Raw genomic sequence first — 19,605 nt, forward strand, 5'->3', positions numbered from 1 at the left:
GATTAGTGTGGGACAGCGGCGAAGATAACGGAAAGTGTATGGTGGTGTCTGCGCCGATGTGCCGAAAGCAGTGTGTCAGCTGCTCGCAAGATTGTGTGATCACGGGTGACAAGGAAGGGTATACCGTGCCGGCGCCGATATCCGTTGTATCCACAGCCACTGACATTAATTGTGACCAAGACTCGCTACCGGTTCCCCCATCCCGGGTATGCCCAGTGCTGCAGCCCTGCAGAAGGTGTTGGGGATCGTGAAGTGTCAATTTGTTCTTGGCTGTCATTGGTACGTGTGAAATATTGGGTGATGCAGTCAGACTGGCGAAAAAAGCAAAGAGCGGGAAGGGTGGGGTGAATTACCATGACCAGCGATCAAAACACTATCGCAACACTGAACATGATGCATGCTCTCCATACCAGCCTCGACGATCTCAAAACTGAGGTACCGTTTGTCCACTGGCGTTGGACTTTAGTCAGCAGTCTACAACGCCGCACCCTTCTCAGCCGAACTTTCTCTAGCGGGTTCGTGCTGTGACGCTGCTCTGCCTGATGTCTTCGTGATTTTGACATACTTCCCCGTCTCGGGAAACGCTTTCTTTGTGACGACTGGAACCGGGTCTTTGTCCCACCACGATGGTACGGCTGGGACACTTGTCCGCCAGAACCGCGCGGTTCCATCGCCGTCGACACTGAGGTATACATCCTGTTCTTCCTTGTCTCGAAACATGCCGCATAGACTGCCCGTAACATAGCCAGCCACTGTGCCAGCAGGTCGCCAGAACAGCTCTTTCGCGTTGCTTTCCGTGTCGTAGATCAGGTTCGACCCTTCGCTCGACTCGATACCCAGTAATCGGCCTTCGTTCATCCATAGAACAGCGTCGATCTCAGCCATACTCAGTCGTTCTTCGCCCTCGATCTTGAAATGCTGAAGTACCTTGCCATTGGGGCCATCCAAGGGGTTCCAGACGTATGCTTCTTTACCAGCGCAAAGCGCAATCTCTGACCGCGTTGGATGCCAGTCAAAGTATCGGCACCAGTGAGGAAATGTCTCTGGCATGACTGCTACCTTTCGACCGTCTGAGACATCGTGAACCTGCACTACTGAGCCGCTGTTAGTGCTCCAAACGATGAGCTTTGAGTCTGGCCTATAGGTTGGTAAGCAAAGTTAGCATATGTCTTACGTGTAGTGTGTACCGGAGTAGTGCTTACGAGAATGCGCCGGCCCAACTCTGCCCACCTGATTTGTCTGTAGCCCAAATGAGAGCCCCAGTTGAGACGGAATACATGCGTAGCGAGCCATCCCAAGACACCGTAGCAACACACTCCATGTTCGGGCTCATAGCCGACCACATGATGGCATCCGTGTGTCCAGTAAGGCGGTGCATCTCTTTACCTGCTTCCACGTCATAGATAACGACGAGCGGCAAATCTTCTGCTGCGCGCATGCCGTGTTGGGTTGTTCGGGCGTTTGAATGGTACAGCATCAGTCTGCCGTCCCTGCTGAAGTATTTGGACCCGAAGTTACCCAGTTCCGCGTTGTCAATGATGGTGTTGTGGCGCCTGCTATGGTCGGCGGCTACATGACTGAGCGCTTTCAAGAACTCTGTATGGAGCGAGGACGCATCGATGAACTCCCTGGTCCATTCGTGGTTTGCTGCAAGTTCGGGGGCGATTGCGTCGATAGCTTTCGTAGCCCAGATGGAGGGATCGATCGGCTCTTCTTTGTCCAGTGTGCGTCCGTTCTGGTCCAGGTCCCAAAGGATGAGCTGGCCGGTTGTACGTCCGCCGCGCTGCGTCTCATCGATGACGGAGCTCAACAGGGTATAGCCAGGTCTCGGAGTCCCTGCACCGGAGTTTTGCTCAATCTCTGCATGCCTTTCCCCATTGGCATCAGATGGCCGGAACGCCACCGCTCCAGCTCCTTCGAGGACCTCGCACAGCTGTCGGGTCTGAATGTTGTATACCAAGATACGCCCCGCGCTACTGCTGATGGCCAGTAACTTCTTGTCAGAGCTCACAGCAGTATCGTAACTTTGGTATGCGATCTCGGATGGTTGTGGCAGATCGGCGCTGAAGTTGATAACATCGCGCGTTTGCGACCACTCCTTTGGGTGACCAGAGGCATATTGAGCGGGGATGCCAGCACGTTTAAAATCTTGCGACGGTTTAACAGGGATGGCATACTCCTCCATGAAGCTTTCGCGCGTATAGCATTGCATATTGACGATGAAAGTTGACGGACGAAGTAGTGCGTGTCGATGTTCTCTTGTTGAAGATGGCTGCCTAGCCGTGCGAGGCGTGCATAGATCGGCAGATGACGCGAAGGTGCGCGGAAACCAATCATGGCGAAGAACTAACAATTTTAGGATCGAATCTGGTATTACGCCTAACTGTGGTGTAGCAACCACATATTAGGCAACCAGATGAATACCTGCGGAGCAGGAAATCACGGCACATTGCCGAGGAAGAAAAAGGAAAATGTATGAGCTGAAACGAAACGTCAATCCCACCTATGCCGTGCGCCCATCGATGCTCAACTGCTCCGAGGACCAGGAACAAAGAGGATGCAGCAGCAGGGTAAAGCCGCCAGATAGGCTCATTGCCTCAACATCACCGACGAGCTGTCACCGCAGAGCAGATCAAACCCATGGGGACGCATCAGCATTACTCTCGGGCGTTGCCTTTGTTCAGCAGCCATTCATCTGGAGATGGAGGGAGAGCCCCGGCTACTGAACCCACAAACGCAGTCCGAGGACCGCGAATGCGAAACGCCCGTTGACGTCAACTTTGTCAGGATGAATGGGAGGTAGACCGAACCGACGATGCCCATGAAGCAGCGCGCCGGTTCGCGAATAAGGCCTGAGATCTCTGGTCCACCATGCGTGACGCGATGTCGATAATCCACGTCCTAGAGATGGTTTGTCGCGTCAAGACGCGTCGTCGCACGCGACTGCGACAGCAAAGTCACATTAGTGTCGAGGGATGCGTGCATCGGATGTCGTAGCGGGGGACGAATGCGACACAAGATACGGTCATCGATGCCCGTGATTGCGGTTGTGCTGAACAAATGCGCGCGATAGAAGGTGGCAGGGTTGGTCGCAGCATGAGAGACGCCTTTGAGGGAAGGCTTGGCGACTAGTATGGCCGCTAGGCTCCTTTGGAGATAGCGCCCATCCACTTCGACACAAGCCTGCCCTCACAATGGGCATCAGACAAGATGACTATGTATCCAGACCTTACCAAGGTATTATATACACAACTATGCATTCAACAGATCTTGTAGATTCCCCTGCTCCTTCAATCACCCATCCCACCAACACCACCACCATCATCTACGCCCCTTCCTCCTCACTATCCGTGGACCGCTCACTATCCTCATCCCACAACTCCCGATCCACCTCCCCATGATGCCCCGCATAAGTGGGATACCGATGCCCCAAAAACTTCCTCCTCTTACACCTCGGACAATCAGCACAAGGATCATCGTCCTCGTCATCCGATACCAAAGTGTGATCCTGAATCCGATAAAACTTACCATCTTCAGGATCGTAAACACGCTTGCCTTCCGCCTCCTTCTTTTCTTCTGCTTCCTTCACATCACGGCCAAAGTTGAGAATGCATTGGGCGACGTGTGAGTATATGAATTTTTCCGGGGGCCAGTTTTTGTAGAGGTCGAGGGGATCGTAGTGGGCTCCGCTTCCGATGGAGAGGGTGAAGTCCTTGTTTTCTTTTGCAAGGCGTGCGAGGCAGACGTCGCCGCCGCGAGTTGCGATGTCAGCAGATGTTCTTGGGTCTCTGTCGAAGATACCGAGGGCGGTTTGGGGTTCTTCCTGGACTTCGAAGATGACTTTTTGGATCGCGTCGTGTGCTTTTCGCAAAGGAGATGCAAAGGCTTTGTCGTCTTTTGCTATGCAGCCCCAGTGCTCCTCGTCGGCGGCGGCGTCTTCCAGGATATAAATACCCATCCGTGGATCTTGGCTCCACTTGTTGTCCCAGGAGGGGTCTGTGGAGAGGGAGCGTACGAGGTGGTGCCAAACTTTTGCGCATTGGTCTTGCAGAGCTTGCCAGCTGAAGTAGAGGTCCATGGCATCGCCTTCAAGCCAGAGAATAAGGTCGCGGAGGAGGGCGGTGGGGCCGTTGTCGTTTGCGGAGTGCTCTTCGATGTATGGGCGCCAGCGACGGCTTGCTAGTGTCCACCATACCATGTCGCGCTCTCTGTTGAACTTTTTGGCTAGGCGAGCCAGCTCTGTTTCCGATCGAAGGGTGTTGTTGAGCTGTCTAACTTTATCTGTATTTGTGTATCGAACGTCAGTGTCTTTCTGACAAGATGCTCACGTTAAGCGTGTACGTACCGTCAACAGCTGCGTCGGTAGTTGCCCATCCAAAACTTCGCTCCAAGAAGATCGGGGCCAGGATGCTGGGTTCTTGTAACCAACGGCCGTCTCTTAGCTTCCGCATATCCTTCAGCGTTTTTGAGGTCTTCTTTCCTCGTGGCTCACGGGCTGCATCAGACGCAGTCCGCCCCACCATTAAATAGACCTTGCGAAGGGACTCACCGAGAGTCTTGGGGGCACCACCGAAGAAAAGCCTCGTTTCGTCTTGCTGGTGGATGAGGTACTCCATATCCGGCCATACAGGGCAATCAGGATGCAATAGCTTGGTAGCAACGTATAAGTGTGTCATCATACAAATCTGACCCAACGCGCGTTCTAGCTGGTAACCTGAGGTGTTGAGTTGCAGATAAGCGTCGTACATCAAGAGTCCACATCGAATCGGATTGGGCTTCAAGGTTTCGCATGGATCATCCGCGACTGCTTTCGTATAGGTAAGGTCCGTGGCCATGTCCTTTCGAACATCCGCTGCATGTCCAATAGTCGGGAAAGGTTGTATCCAGCTACGCTCCAGCGCCTCTTTCATGGCCACCTCCCGATCTACGCGCACATTCAGCTCATCGAACGGATCGTGCAGATGGTCTTTAGTTAGAATGTCTTGTATGTCGAGCAGTATTTGTATTCCAAACTACCCGTATATCAGTATGGTATGCGCTTTGTTTCTGGACAAGTACTTACAGTAGTCCAAATAGGGATCTGGCGATGTTTGAACATATGCGCCATACCGCGAGATACTTCGTCCATAGCTATTGTCTCGCCATGGCGCGAAGTAGTGTGTCGGAACATCCGGGCCAGTTCAAGCGTGCGGTAGGTATCTTTGTGGACGCCACCGACTGGATTAAAAGCAGATTTCGCAACGATGGGAATATCCGTTTTAGGCTTCTTCGAAATCCTAATCGCCTCAAGGTAGTACTTTAGGCCGGCGTAAACTGGCCACATACACCAGTAAACTTGTGAGCACGCATGAGAGCCTGGCATCATAAGGCCACTGGGAAACAGAAAGTCCATAAAATCGGATGGGCCGATGATGTCCGGATGCTGACTGATCAACAAAAGAGCTGGTAGTACTGCGAAGTATTAATGGCTGTGAGGTAAATGGCGAGACGTTCAGTCGATGACTTACCCCATACGGGAAAATTCTTCTGAGGGTACTTCTTTGGGCGTACAAGCGTTAGATCAAATTCAGACTCAGCGTGCCGCACCAAGTCGATAGCTGTGTTTGCGATGACCGAAGCGTTCACCAAGTCGACTTTGCCATCCTTGTATGAAAACCATACTTCTTGAACAATGTCGCGGAGCTCATGTATGTTGGTAATGAACGACTGGATAGCGAAGAAGAACTCGGATTCGATTTCCGACTCGTCTTGCTGGATTTCAACAGGGTTCACAGGAGGTAGCGATTCCATCGAGTCATCTGGTCTGGGGGCAGGCTCCTCCCTAAGCTCATCCTCAGACTCAGCCTCTTCAGCAGCGTTTTCGGGGTCCACCGAGAGACTGGAGAAAGTATTCTTCATCTCTCGCAGGGAGTCAACGTCGGACTTTTGACTTGGCTCCTTCCTTTGAGCACGAGGCACAGACTCCTTAACCAGCGGCTGAAGGATATCAGCAGCATTTCTAAGAATTTCGACGAAGTGAGCATGGGTCTGATTGCTCTCGTCTAGGACCGTGTCGCTATGCGATTGTTTGAACCAAGTTGCCGCCTTTTCTCGAGCCTGGATGGCACGATCGAACAGTTTGCTGAGCGCTCCAGGGACCTCGACCTTGGGGACTTTCTTCGCAATGGCTTCTGCCATGGGCACAAACTCTCCAACATTGATGCGATAGGTATCCGCAGGGGTATTCGCGGAGGCAGCAGCAGCTTTTTGGGCTTCTTTCCTCGCCTTGCCCTTGAGTCGTTTAGCTGGCTGCGGAGTTGACTGTGGAGGAGTTAGACAGCTACTTCGCTGGTAGCCCACTTTTTCGGCGGTTGCTGCTAGCCATCCCGCGATGTATTCTGGATATGTTAATTGAGGAAGGTCCAATTAGGCGGTCGACCAACCTGTGTCCTTCTTGTATTGCCTGTAATTCGACGAAAAGAATGAAGCCATGGTGTGACGGATGGAAATGGCCACCAATCGATTATGGATTGATACCTGATCTAGGCTGATGGAACAAGGTATTGGGCTAGAGAGATGAAGACCTGGCGGTTTAACAAGCTATGTAGAAACTACTGAAGAGACATCGGCGGATGAGTCGTAGAGCTCATGCGCCGCATTCCACCACAACAAAGTCAGCGCGATGGAGATTGTTTGCCTGGGGTTGATGCAGATGCAGATGCAGATGCAAACACCTGGAAGTCGCATTTTCGCCATTGTCACGGATGCGCAGGGCTTCCAGGTTCCCCGCCAGCTCAGACCATCGTGAAGAGCCAATGGGAAGGTGGCGCGAGATCCACTCGGACGCTTTCCGAGGGGATTGCCACTCTTGTGAGGGTGTTATCGAAGCAACACTGTAACGTGACATTTTGCACGTCTGGCAGAGCCTTTATCGAAGATATCGAAGATAATCGTGGGGACTGGATGTGAAGTGCTGGAAAGATAGCGCGGATGTGGCGTTATTGGAGATGCAGGAGGTTGTGGTGTTGCGAGATGGCAGGGGTGAGAGCCATGACGTGTCGGACGCGAGAAGAGCTCCCCGCGCGCTTTGAGCTCAGCGCATCGGTAAAGCTTCGCAACCACAATGGCTGACATGGCATCGCGAATCGCGTCAGTGAGGAGTTTGTTACCTGATCTCGAATCAGCGCTGCATTCATTTACTTCGTCTCCCGCCAAGTTCCGCGTCGTACGGACAGTCAACGACACGCCGACACAGCCCAAGACACTCTACATCCTCGACTCTTCCTTCAACCCGCCGTCAATTGCCCACCTTACCCTCGCGACATCGGCCCTGGAGCAGTCGACGCCCCTAGAGAAGAGCCCGTACCGGCTGTTACTGCTGTTCAGCACCCACAATGCAGACAAGGCACCGAGTCCGGCAAGCTTCGTGCAGCGCATCGCCCTCATGACCGTGTTTGCCGAGGATTTGTCGCGAAGCTTGAAGAGCGCGTCACCTTCGATGAATGATGACGTGTCCAACGTGTCGATAGACATTGGCCTAACCAAAGAACCATACTACAGTGACAAGTCGGTTGCCATAGCCGAGACCACACCACCATTCTACGCGTCGCGACCCATCCACATCCACCTCGTCGGCTATGACACCCTGATCCGCTTCTGCAACCCCAAATACTATCCCAAGTACGACCCACCGCTTTCAGCCCTCAAGCCCTTCTTCGATGCCGGCCACAAGCTGCGCGTGACCCAGCGACCGACGGACCCGAGCGACGAGTCGTCCAATGAATTTGGTACAACGGAGGAGCAGGAGAGATACCTGCAGGAGCTGAAAGATGGGAACCAGGAAAAGGCTGGCTTCGAGCCTGCCTGGGGCAACAACATCGATATGGTGCAAGCCGAGGAAGGCGTTGGTATAAGCTCTACCAGAGTGAGAAACGCAGCCAACGCGGGTGATTGGGACACAGTGGGCAAGTTGTGTACTGAAGGCGTCGCCGCTTGGATCAAAGACCAGGGCCTATACAGCGAGGATGCTAGCGGCAAAAAGATGATGGGTTGAAATACAACCACGTGCATGTCATGTGCGACAGTGATGCATATTCGAGTCTCTCAGACGCAACACCAGAGGGCATGCATATCGCGACCAAACGCCACTTCGGCTGCGTCAGACTTGTGTTGTATGTTTGGATAGCCACTGCATTGGGAAGTCGCCATGAACAGCATATGACACGATCCTTCCACACCGTATGAGGCCACAACATAGATGCAGCCGCGACTGCCTCATCTGTCCAGCATCTCACGCCATTATGTTTAGTCTTCGTCATCGAAACTACTTCCCCATACGCTAAAATGTCTTCTGCAACCATTGGCACCTCCACAAGCTCATGTTGGCATCGGAAAGCTGTCCTGTTTCCATCCCTCTTTCCCAGCTTCCGGCCTTGGGCAAGCACTCCACGTGCACTGACGCAGCCATCAACAAACCAGCAGCTTTCCATGTGCAGCCACCCACTCATCCTTCCTCCACCACCTCCCCATCATGGCGACCAAGCTGTGCTGTACGGCCGAGCAGGACGATCGTTCAGATTCGCCTGAGCTACCCAACGCCCGCGTCAGTCAGCCTACACCGGTGAACAGGCCACTCCTACCCAAAGATGCTAGCTCTCCCAATTCACGCTTCACGAGTGCCCGTTCGGAAGACCTCCATGAGCTGCATGAGATCTTCCACAATGCTCGCGACTCCAACGAAGACCGAGCCATGCCAATGCGAACGCTTCGTGCACGCTTCAGCCGTCCTTCGATGCATAGCATCCGCAGTCTACACAAGATGACGAGTATGCGTTCACTGATCAGACGCAAGTTTTCGAAGGAGCTCCCTAAGAAAACCCCAACCGTTTCATCACCACATTTGCAGCCGAGACCAAGGAACATTACTCCAGCTGCCGGCACTGTTGTCAAGCAGCTGAAAGATGGAACGAATCAGCAGCTTCAGATTACCAAAGATGACCTACGCAAGGATCTACTCAGCGACAAGAAGCCTGATGAGGGCGGTTATGATTCAGATGCTGAGGCACTTAACGAAATTGCAAACAACATCGGCAAGAAATCACCTATCAAGCGACCGAGCATCCACAGCGTCGACTGGACCACCACCACCGGGAGGTGAGATGTTGTGAGCCCTTCATCATGCCATACTGACAGTCACCAGCAAAACAACACCAGACTCCACAAGAAACGGCCGCACCAGCGGCGACCTCAACGACGACCTCCCTCCCTACAGTATCAACAAGCCACAGGCCGGTCCTTTCTCCCACCGGTTCAGCCAAGTATTCAGCACGCCCAATCTGCGATCGGATACACCTGGTGGAAAGGACAACAGAGTGAGACGCTCGCATTCAGCTACATCCATGGGCTTGCCGAAGCCTTCACCCCTCTCACCATTGCGACTACCAAGCCTTACCGACCACGACTCAGCTGGCATACCATGGTCTGAGATAATGCACAAGAGTCTCCGTCTTTCGCAGTTCCCTGTGCCTCCGCGCCATATCAGTCCACAGGCATCTATAACCACCCTCAACAATGACGGCCATAAGCGACACCAGAAACGAAGTAGCTCCGCTTCGGTATCGTCGTACCGAGCCCTTGGACCGACTGCTTCTCCTTCTGCTCGTCTCATTGAGATCCGCGTTCAACAGCCGACTTCTACTGCAACTCCAAGGCCGTCTACATCCATCAGAGGCACTCTCTGTGGAGACTCATCGCGTAAAGCACGAGGACAGGCACACAACAGCGAGGACAACGACGATGATGATAACCCACGTCGGTCTGTCCATCTTTATAGCATGCGCATCTCACATCATCTACGCTCCGGGTCTCTTCTCTCATGGGAGCAACTTGCCGATGCACCAGAGCTTCCGACTCCGCCTCGCGCATTTCGTGAACGCACTGTCTCAGACCAGAGCCGAACTTCCCCACGAAGCAAGCAACTAGCCCGCCATGACCGGCAAACATCGAGTTCAGGGTTTGCCAGCACAAAAGTTCCGACCAAATGGGGTAAAGTATTGCCGAACGATCTTGACACCCGAGCAGATGTTGCGTCTTCCATCTACTCGAGTCGGCCCCAAAGCCCACCCGACAGTTTTGGAGGATCGGTAGCAACTCTACCGCGCACCGATACTGAGAATCGCCCGGCCAGCATCTCGTCTGCCGACATACGACGGCCTCGACGTTCTGCTTCCTTCCCTACAGACAACGAAGACACACCAAGACCAGCAAAACGACATGGTCTTACCAATCTTGCGACGGTCACTGGTCATGCGATTGAGCCTACGCTTCTTGCACCGCCGGCACCATTAGCACGCAAGAACAGTGTTGCTGATACCAAGACCTCCAAATTTCGGGAAGAGTTCAGCCCATCTCCACCCAAGAAGAAGATGACACAGTCAGCATCTATCATCAAGTTCTTGAACCCCAAACGCCTGAGTCTGCGCAGTCAGAGTGAAGCGAATCTTCAGTCTGAAGCTTCTTCCTCCTCGGCCGTCGCACTCGCCGCTGTGGATGGTCCATCTGACACGCTGGAGCTCCCTGTCAATCATGGACGTCGTCAGTCACGGTCATTGATAAGCATGCAGGCTGAACAAGATGCACTCGGAAAGAACAAAGGCGCCAATCATGTATGGGATCGCGCTTTGCAAGCGCATCAAGACGAGAAAGCATCTCTCTATCTTCCCAAGAATAAGGACCTCGCTGTTCATGCGAGCCCTTTCCGCGAGCGCAGCGGCAGCGTTTCCGTGCGACGCATCAGTGTCGAAGGCCTGGATCCAGCTAGCCGAGCTGACGATGGTTCCAGCACGCGGGTATCGACATTAAGTCCCCACGCCGAAACACCTGGTGAAGAGCGCTCCGAGGGGCTGTTCAAGATGGTGTCTCGTCGCAGTGCTATGATAGGGCGTGATGATGTTAGCGTTGGACAAGAAGTGGCAAATGCATTTGAGCGGCAGGGCGACAGCACGGATGTCGTCGGGGCCTGGGGTCGTTATCCTTCGCACACGCGCCATGACCGTACCGCCTCTGCAGGGAAGGCTGATAACGTGCAGCCTCGCGACTTCGCGCTTGAGGCAGCGATCAAGTTTGCTTCAGCAACGGATGACGAGGACCTGATCGATCCCACAGCGAGAAGACCGTCCACCCCACTGCTGCCTGGCGAGAAGAAGAAAAAGAAGAAGGTTGGCAGTGGTCGTGTAGCGAAGAGCAACTCGATGACTTTCGGCAAGACTCTCATGAAGAATTACACCAAAATGTTCAGGAGTCAGAGCACAGAGTTCCGCAGGCATGGCAGAGGACACCGCAGTTCCATCGCATCGGGCGGCATTCTTGAGCACCCTGAGCTCGAGCTCCTGCCTGATGTATGGGCGGGTGAGGCTCACAGAGACGTTGACACGTACATCCCAGGTGATGAGCAGTCTGTGCTGAGGCAGGAAACCTTGAAGAAGACGACTAAATCCAGGAGCAATCTACGAGCGGAGGATTCCATGGCAACACTCCGTCCACGGCGCAATTCTTCTGCGCCCAATCTCAACGAGATGTCATTCGGCGATGGCGCAGCTGATGCACAGCACGCAAACGATCGAGCACGTGTCTGGTCTACCTACTACGAAAACTGCGTCGATGCATACCCCCGTCTGAGCATGGACACAAACCGAGTTCTCGAGGACTTTGGTCGTCCGAATCGGCACTCATTCGATAGCCGGCAGGTGTCCGTGCACTCGCGCACTTTGCCTACTCATCTGCGCAAACACACGCGCAACGCTAGTCAGATGAGTCAGATGAGCAATGGGAGCCGCGCCAGGAGCTTCGGCTCGCTGGGTCAAGATGACAGCGCTTTCGAGGAGCGGAGCTTGGTCAGCGTTAGACGAAGCACCATGGATCTGATTTCCAAGTTCAAACAGCAGGAGGCTACGGAGCATGAAAGGATCTTGTCCTTCAGCAGGATGGACAGTGGAAAAGCACGGGAAAGTGCGGCGGCTCAGTGAGGTGGGTCAAAATCGCGTCACGTCGTAATGTCTAATATTTGCTCCTCGAGTCCGCCAGTGCGACGAATGTATCGTTATTGTCAGCATAGGTCAGTCCGTAGCATTTACTAGTCATACTTGGTCATTTTCTCGTTGTGTTGTCATCGCCCTTGAGGCTGGTTGTGCAATGCTCGAATTTCCATTGGCCGCGTTTTTGCTCACCCAAGGCATGCACTCACGGGTATTAGAGCCGCGACCCACTTCCACTTCTGCAGCCAGTGGCAATGCCTCGATATCCAAAACATCTATCAATTCACAACAACGCAGTGGCTCGTGCGGCGAGGACCTTGGGCTAGTGATTTGTTCCCACGTTTGACGTGGGAAATATCTGCGGTTGGCTTTCGGGGCACCTGTCCGAGCACACTGCGCATTTCTCTACTGGGGAGTGCGAACTCTGGATACAGTCATTGCATCCAGTCAAGGCCGCTGGAAATTCTCACACTGTTTCTGTTTATAAGCCTGGATATATCCCGCTGTGAATCTATCTTCAGAGAGCTACCCATCCGCACACTGACTAAAGCACTAAGCCAACTACACACACTCGCTCGACCCACCCACCTCTAATATCACGCACCTGCTCGACTGATACATACGATCAACCAACTCACATTCGCGCTGTCATCACACACTCAGTTGACGATATACGGTCAACCCACATACATTCACGCCGTCATCACACACTTAACTGACTACGTATCGGCTCAACTACTACATACAGTCAGGCTATACATACAGTTGCCTACCACATACCCGCCTCACCACTACAAACGCGTCTGAACATCACACCCAGGCTCATACATCACGCTCGCGGTACAGTAGTCGATTCCCAAAACATACACGAGACTCCTACATGCCATGTCTTTCCAATCCCTAGCCACAACCCCTGCCATCCAGGCCATGAACGCCAACCTGTTGAGGAATCTGTGGTCTTATCGCGAGGTGCAGGACGGAGGGGTGGAGGGAGGGGTTGATGGAGAGGTTGATCAAGGAGAAGAGACGGAGAGTGCGTATGAGGAGGATGAAGATGTGGAGATGGAAGAGGAAGAGGAGGTGCAGGAAGAAGTTAATGCTTCACCGCCACCACCAGAAGTGGAAGTGGAAGTGGAAGTAGAGGTTGCAGCAAAGGAGAAGAAATCACCTAAAATACACATCCCAGTGAGGATTTGGAACGAGGTTGTTCCTGGAGGCAAGGTTAGAGGCAAGGTTAATGTACCAAGCGTACAAGCCGCTCAAGATCCCAAGGTGGATAGTTCGAAGCGCAAACGCGTTTCTCTTGTCTTACATCATGACATAGAGGCTAGTGGCGCCGAGGCGCAAGAGCAGGAAGCAGAAGCGCAAGTAGAAGAAAGAGGCCGCCGAAAGCGGACAAAGACGTTCAAAGCCTCTCAAAACGAAGAGATTTCAAGGGCGAAGACGAGCGGAGCTTCAAGGTCACGTGGACATGCGGCTTCGGCTTCGACGTCTAGACCCGCTTCTCGCACCGCTGCTGCTACCGCTACCGCTTCACGTTCACATGGAAGCGAAAGCGTCCTACTGTCAGCGTCTGCCCTCGCACTAGAAACCGCTGCCCGCACGCTGAAAAAACGCGCCGTTGCCTCCTCCTACCTCTCCTCATCCACGGAAGCATCACCGCCAACCACGCCGCCCATATCAACCACACCACCACCCAAAGAAGGCCCCCGCGCAGCATGGCACCGCCTGTTCCCGCACCTCCCCTCGCTCTCAGACTACTACCACATCGGCGAGTGGCGCGAACTAATGGTTTGGAAAGAAGCCAAAGGCTGGATTAAACGGGCCGCAGATGACCCTTGGGAGAAGCCGGTGTTCAGGAAACCGGGATGGAATAAGAGGGATGAGGAACATGAGAGGTTGTGGGAGGGATGTGAGAGGAGGATGGTGAGGGAGAGGGGGTGGACGTATGAGGGGAGGGTGAAGGGGGATGAGGGGATGGTTAGGGCGGCGGAGAGGGGTTGGGGTGTAGGAGGGTGGGAGGGGTGAGGGTTTGGATGGGGGAAGGAGCTATAGACTCAATACGCTGACTATGATGACGATACCGATGGTGGATGTACACCATACTACTATCATAAACCACGATGGCTCATCCAATGCTTCCTTTCTCCCTGGTATAGTCTTTTCTACTCTTTGCCTCCATCGAGTGAACCACCATGTATGCTCGTTCCTCGCATCCGTCCTTGAACCTTTTCGACTCATCCTGTAGCCATCTTCCACTTTGTGTCCTTCCATGTCGTCTTCGCTCTCGTTGCCACTGCTATCACCCTCCCAGTCATCCCTCTGTGCGTCGCTGAAACACCAAGCCTCTATCAGACTTCCGGGTTGGATCCGCGCGTTCCAGTCTCCGCTGCTGATTGGCATATCTTCCTTAACATCCCAGAGTGTGCGAACGACGATGCCATCGCGTGCCAGTTCGTGGAGCAGTGCGTTGAGACTGGTCCATTGACAATAAAGACGGTGATCGAGTAGTTTCGTTGTAGTGCTGTCTTCCAAATGGAAGGTCAGGGTGATTGGGGTCGAGTCCGTGGCTAGTTTTGCTCCGGGTCGTGATGAAGGTGATGACTGTCCGTCCTGTTGCCCCGGCGGACAAAGCCCAATGCCTGAGTCGATTCGAGGAAGTAGGGTTCGGACGTGTTTTGCCTTGCAGTCTCCCTCTCTCGATCCAGCGTCGACGAGACACCACAGTATCCATTTTATGCTTAGATGATGGGCCCAGTTGACGTAGAAGCTATAGTTCGATATGTGTCTCGTCACCGATTCGTTCATTCCCGTCCTGGAGTCCCCACTGGTGTCGGATCCTTGAGTTGTTGGTGTAACATCGCTCCTTCCGCTTGTGATATGCATTCGGTTTATGGAGAAATCGCGCGCTCATCTTCGAGTCTGGATTTGAGCGACCGTGTCTTCCATTCATAATCTCTAACATAGCGCTTGCCAGCTCCACTACCCGCATAACGGCCTTGGGTGAGTTTAGTTGAGCGACGGCATGTCTTCAACAAAGAGTCTCATTCGCCCTAACTATATCTCCGGGTATCTATCGCGCAAGTACCCAACAACACATGGGGAGGAGTACATGTGCTATGTACCCCACGATTTTCCCATATTGCGGCGAGTTGATCTGAGATTTAGAGTGGTTGACATGTAACACGAAACCCACGGGTCCAACATTATACAGACTATAAGTCTCGATGATGTTGGCATTGTCATACCAAACCCACCCAGTCTACATTTTTGCGATGATAGGCTTTGATGTTGTTAGATAAGTGACACAAAACCCACATTATCTACAACCGCCCCGTCTAAACAAAGGATGACTTCATCACACTCTTACGGACATGTAACACCCGCGGCACCGGAGAAGAAGAGGCAAGGCGGCCGAAGACAGCAGCGTTCTAGCCTCGAATTCCCTTTGCATCCTCGACCAAACATTCTTGCATATGTTGTGTTGATTCATATTAAAGGATATGACGTCATTTCTACATCCCAACTACATCGCTTCGTCTTCGTGCAAAAAAGCGACCGTGGAGCACGTCAACACTAAATCGTGCTACTATGTGAAATCAAACATCGAGGATATCTATCCATCCAAAAACGCCAATCGCTATACCCTAGATCATCAAAAAGAAACTCGTACAACCGAAAGATACCGTCTTCATCCCTACTCCTCTTGTCTCTCCTTGCCCTTGCCAAGCGGACTCATCCCCGCCCCACTCCCCAACCTCTTACTCCTAATACTCGTCTGCCTCGCCAAGCTCGCAGAACTCCCCTTCCCCCTAACCTTCAAACTCTTAATAGAATTCGACGGGCTCGGCCTCGGACTCATCCTCGGACTACCCCCTCTACTCCCACTGCTGCTCATCTGTTCAAACCTGCCCGCCAGATCCTTCACCCTCGTCGGCGACTCCTTCCCATTCCCATTCCCATTATCATCCCCAGCAACGCTTGGAGGAACCTCACTCAATATGCTCGCGCCATCAATATCCGCGTTGACGACGCGGAGTTTAGACTTGGGTACGGTAAACATGACTTGTACGACGCGACGTTCGACTGCGGCTTCGACGTCCCAGTCTGCTTCGCTGGCGGGGGTGCAGGGCCGTTCTCTGTCGTCTCCTCTGTCGTGTGAAGGTGGTACACCTAGTTGGTCTGGGGAGATGGGTGTACGCGGGGTAGGTAACCTCTCCTCACTATTGATAGTGACGAGGAGATTACTACCACGTTCGCGCCACTCTTGACGCGCGCGTTCACGCTCAAGTATGGCGATGTCTTCAGGCGCGCCCCAGTCGTCGCCTGCAGTGCGGCGCCACGCCGGGTCCTGTTCTTCTTCGAGCCAGTCCTGTTTGCCGCGGCGGTTGCGCCAGAAGCTTGCGTCGGAAGCGGCGCGTTGGGGCGTCGAGTTTGTAGTCGCAGTAGCGGGGAGGGATTTTCTGTTGATGGAGCGGGGAGAGGGGTCGACGGGGGAGGTAGGGTCGTCTCTGTAGGGCTCGTGGAATGTGGGTGCTGTTGTGAGGGAGCGCGTGCGTTCGGCACTTGAGACGGAACGTGTTAGTACTCTGCGGACGCTGCCTAGCCAGCTCATTCTGCGCTCTCTGGTTGCAGGACGAGGGGCGGATGATAGGTCTAGTGCGAAGGATGTTGCTGGTGTGGCTGTGGCTGCGCGACTGTTGCTGCGGTCTGAGTCCCGATGAGTGGTTGAACCAGATGAACTGGTGTCGGGCCTGGATCGCTCTGGATTTCCACCAAGAAGTACTTCGCCTTCTGCTTGTAGACGAGAAAACGATGATTGTGCGGTGCGGAAGGAGTCGACATCCTGCTCGCCTTGCAAGCTGCTAAAGGATTGCGTTCGCGGGTCCTCTGGTGAGTGGCGACCAGGCTTGTCATGAGTAGGACTTGTATCGGGCGTCTTGAATGGGTTGGCACGCATGGCCGTATTCAACATAGGACCCGAACGCATAGATGCACTGCGCCCAACGCCGCCATTAGATGAAGTCCATGAGAGCGTACTCCTCTCGCTGAGGTTCGAGCTTGTACGTTCCGAAGTAGACTTGTCAGGCGATAGTCTTCCAGCTGAATTGGTATTAACCTCATAGCTCTGGTGCTGAGGCGACGGGGATGCCGAATGAAGGGTGTTCCTGTTACGTCCAGGGGACTCCGTGAATGGATCCAAAACTGGAGCGTTATCAAGTATTGCCGACCCAGATCTTTGTCGTGTCTCTGTCATCTCCTGATGCCTGCCCGGTGTATTATTGTCGTGCGCTGACTCCTCATCAGGCTCCTCCTCCAACTCATCGATAGGATGTATGCTTCCTGGACCTCGGGGCCTGCCCATGGCGTACTGAGGTCTACCGCTCAAGTTGCGTCGCAATCCGCGCGTTGGACTTGGAACCTCGACTAGCAAGCCAGTTCTTTCCACGTCACCTCGATTAGTAGACTTCCATCCCTGTCCACCCTGTGTACCGGCTGGAAAGTAGTAAGGCCCGTTCTGATCGGCGATGTAGTCCAGAGCATCCGAGTTTCCGCCGCGGCCATCGAAGCTTTGAGGGTAGTCTTCGGCATTGTATCTGTGGGTAGTGTAGGAGATCTCTTGCAGTTGCTTTTCACGGAACTCCCTTCGCTTCTTCATACGCCTTGCATACCACATGTAGAGCGCGAACACTCCACATATCGCAGCCAAACCGATACCAACACCGACACCCAAGCCAGCCTTTTGTCCAGTCGTAGACAACAGGCCGCTACTGGCAGACTCTGACGGCGACTCTTTGACCGGGGGAGTATAATCCGAGATCCAGGTATTCGAGGTAACGTTGAGGAAGTAAGTTTGCGTGTTTGCTGCTGGCACGGTGTCTCTTCGCTGCGTGCCGGATGATGAAATCGAATAGCCTCCGGTAATCATCAGTACACCTCCTGGGAGCATGGCCGCTCCATGGCCATAGAGACCACCGTCAATCGGCAGTCCGGTACCAGTAGTAGATGGAACTACCCACTCCCAGTCACCAGCACCACCATAGCCATCTGCGACGCTCAGTATGGCGAACTGGGGGTATGCCGGTGTATTGATGTCGCCCACCCAACCTCCGACAACAATGATCTGCTGGCCATCCGGACTCAGCACAGCGGTATGACCGGATCGAGGATCGATCGAGGTGACGTCTGCTCGAATAGCTAGGTCGGTACGGGAGGTGTCAGGTTGATCGACGCCGATAAAGGTCCAGCCCTGTTCCGGAAGGGAGAAGAGCGCAATCTGTGACATGTTGATAAAGGCAGCACTGGTGTGACCTCCAATGAGCACGAAGTTTTGCTGTTGTATCTGCGTTCCATCGCTTCGGTCGGAGTACGTAGGCGAAAGACCAGTGATGGTGAATCCAGCTTCGGGTATAGGCGGTCCACGGCTAGATGAGACGTCGATGTCATAGTTGAGTGGCTTATCCGTGTCCTCCGAAGGTTGTACGGTGACCATGAAGTTGGAGTAGTTGGCCGCAGATTGCCAGTCGCTTGCAGTCTCGTTCTGATCAGGACACATGCCACCGAAGAAGTATGCGCCAGTATTCGCAGCCTTTCCTCCAACGATAGACGAGAAGGTCATGCCACCGCTGAGGTAGTTCGCGCCCATGATGGACGTGTGCGAACTGTCGACCACTGAAACATCCTGCTTGCTCCAACTGCCCTTGACGACATTCTCTGAGGTATCCGGTACAAAGCTCCACAACTCTCCACCACTCGCACCAAGAGTGCAGTCGCCAGTGTATACAGTCAGATTGCCGTCGTGGTCGAGAACCGGGGTGAAGGCGCGCGGGGCATTGTCGTCGAGGAAGGGCAGCGTAGCGTACAGTGTGTTGTAGGGCAGGTTCGACGCTTTGACCTGAGACGATAGGTCGATGGTGCTCAGTGCGAATTGCGTGGACGATTGCGACGACGGGCGGAAGACGTAAAGGGTGTCATTGTTTTGGAGGAGGCGTGTCGGGTTGTATGGCATCTGGGCTGCGACGGCAGACAGCAGTAGCGAAGTCGACAGGAGTGGTAGCCATTGCATCCGAAGTTCGATAGGCAGCCTTAGTGATGTCGACATAGCGGTGGTATGATGCGCGAGGACCTTCACCTCGAGTGCTGGAGATGACGTCCCATGAACCACGACTCTTGAGAATTGCGGGACAGGTAGTACGACGCAGGCGACAATACGGGTGGAGTTGGGGATGTGCAGATACAAGTCGGGTGGTGGGCTCAGATCTGCGGTTCATGCACGGGACCGTCAAGCGTCGAGGTGGCTGGTCTGTCAACAGAGGCCCAGCCCGCAACGCCCTCGACCCTGGCCAAAAGCCATCGACCAAGTTGCACAACGCGCTATTCTAGCGCTTGTATTTCGGTCAAAACGATCTGGAGGCGTTCATCGATCCAATCAGACACTGATATCATCGTCGGAAACGGAGCCGAACGCGTCTGGGCCTGATTTGCCCTGATTTACCCACGCCAAGCTGGTTAGTAAACAGGGTCGTTCGGGGCAACGGCTTTTCGTGGCGTTGCGCGCATCATAGCATAGCATGTGAAGATATAGCCCACCCAT

At 53.8% G+C, this 19,605-nt stretch overlaps 6 protein-coding genes across 6 annotated transcripts; 3 read left to right on the forward strand and 3 right to left on the reverse strand.

Annotated features, from left to right (window-relative positions):
• Window positions 1–474: 474 nt before the first annotated feature.
• Window positions 475–2,212, reverse strand: J4E88_010599 (uncharacterized protein; the record flags this gene model as incomplete). Its single annotated transcript, XM_049404190.1, has 2 exons — window positions 475–1,138; window positions 1,203–2,212. 2 exons carry the CDS (start codon window positions 2,210–2,212, stop codon window positions 475–477), a joined length of 1,674 nt encoding a protein of 557 aa, XP_049250032.1.
• A 1,273-nt stretch (window positions 2,213–3,485) lies between these two features.
• On the reverse strand, window positions 3,486–6,471 carry J4E88_010600 (uncharacterized protein; the record flags this gene model as incomplete). The annotated part of the gene is made up of 6 exons (XM_049404191.1): window positions 3,486–3,508; window positions 3,529–4,281; window positions 4,346–5,012; window positions 5,063–5,451; window positions 5,508–6,377; window positions 6,423–6,471. The coding sequence occupies 6 exons, from the start codon at window positions 6,469–6,471 to the stop codon at window positions 3,486–3,488; spliced, it is 2,751 nt and encodes a 916-aa protein (XP_049250033.1).
• A 640-nt stretch (window positions 6,472–7,111) lies between these two features.
• J4E88_010601 (uncharacterized protein) lies at window positions 7,112–8,032 on the forward strand (the record flags this gene model as incomplete). Its single annotated transcript, XM_049404192.1, has 1 exon — window positions 7,112–8,032. The coding sequence occupies one exon, from the start codon at window positions 7,112–7,114 to the stop codon at window positions 8,030–8,032; it is 921 nt and encodes a 306-aa protein (XP_049250034.1).
• A 477-nt stretch (window positions 8,033–8,509) lies between these two features.
• Window positions 8,510–12,002, forward strand: J4E88_010602 (uncharacterized protein; the record flags this gene model as incomplete). Its single annotated transcript, XM_049404193.1, has 2 exons — window positions 8,510–9,132; window positions 9,179–12,002. The coding sequence occupies 2 exons, from the start codon at window positions 8,510–8,512 to the stop codon at window positions 12,000–12,002; spliced, it is 3,447 nt and encodes a 1,148-aa protein (XP_049250035.1).
• An 889-nt stretch (window positions 12,003–12,891) lies between these two features.
• J4E88_010603 (uncharacterized protein) lies at window positions 12,892–14,039 on the forward strand (the record flags this gene model as incomplete). Its single annotated transcript, XM_049404194.1, is given in 2 exon segments — window positions 12,892–12,898; window positions 12,916–14,039. 2 exon segments carry the CDS (start codon window positions 12,892–12,894, stop codon window positions 14,037–14,039), a joined length of 1,131 nt encoding a protein of 376 aa, XP_049250036.1.
• A 1,669-nt stretch (window positions 14,040–15,708) lies between these two features.
• J4E88_010604 (uncharacterized protein) lies at window positions 15,709–19,113 on the reverse strand (the record flags this gene model as incomplete). The annotated part of the gene is made up of 1 exon (XM_049404195.1): window positions 15,709–19,113. One exon carries the CDS (start codon window positions 19,111–19,113, stop codon window positions 15,709–15,711), a length of 3,405 nt encoding a protein of 1,134 aa, XP_049250037.1.
• Between the last annotated feature and the right edge of the window lie 492 nt (window positions 19,114–19,605).

The sequence above is a fragment of the Alternaria novae-zelandiae genome, assembly GCF_023758075.1.
Source record: "Alternaria novae-zelandiae strain BMP 2774 chromosome Unknown scaffold_36, whole genome shotgun sequence".
Classification (NCBI taxonomy): domain Eukaryota; kingdom Fungi; phylum Ascomycota; class Dothideomycetes; order Pleosporales; family Pleosporaceae; genus Alternaria; species Alternaria novae-zelandiae.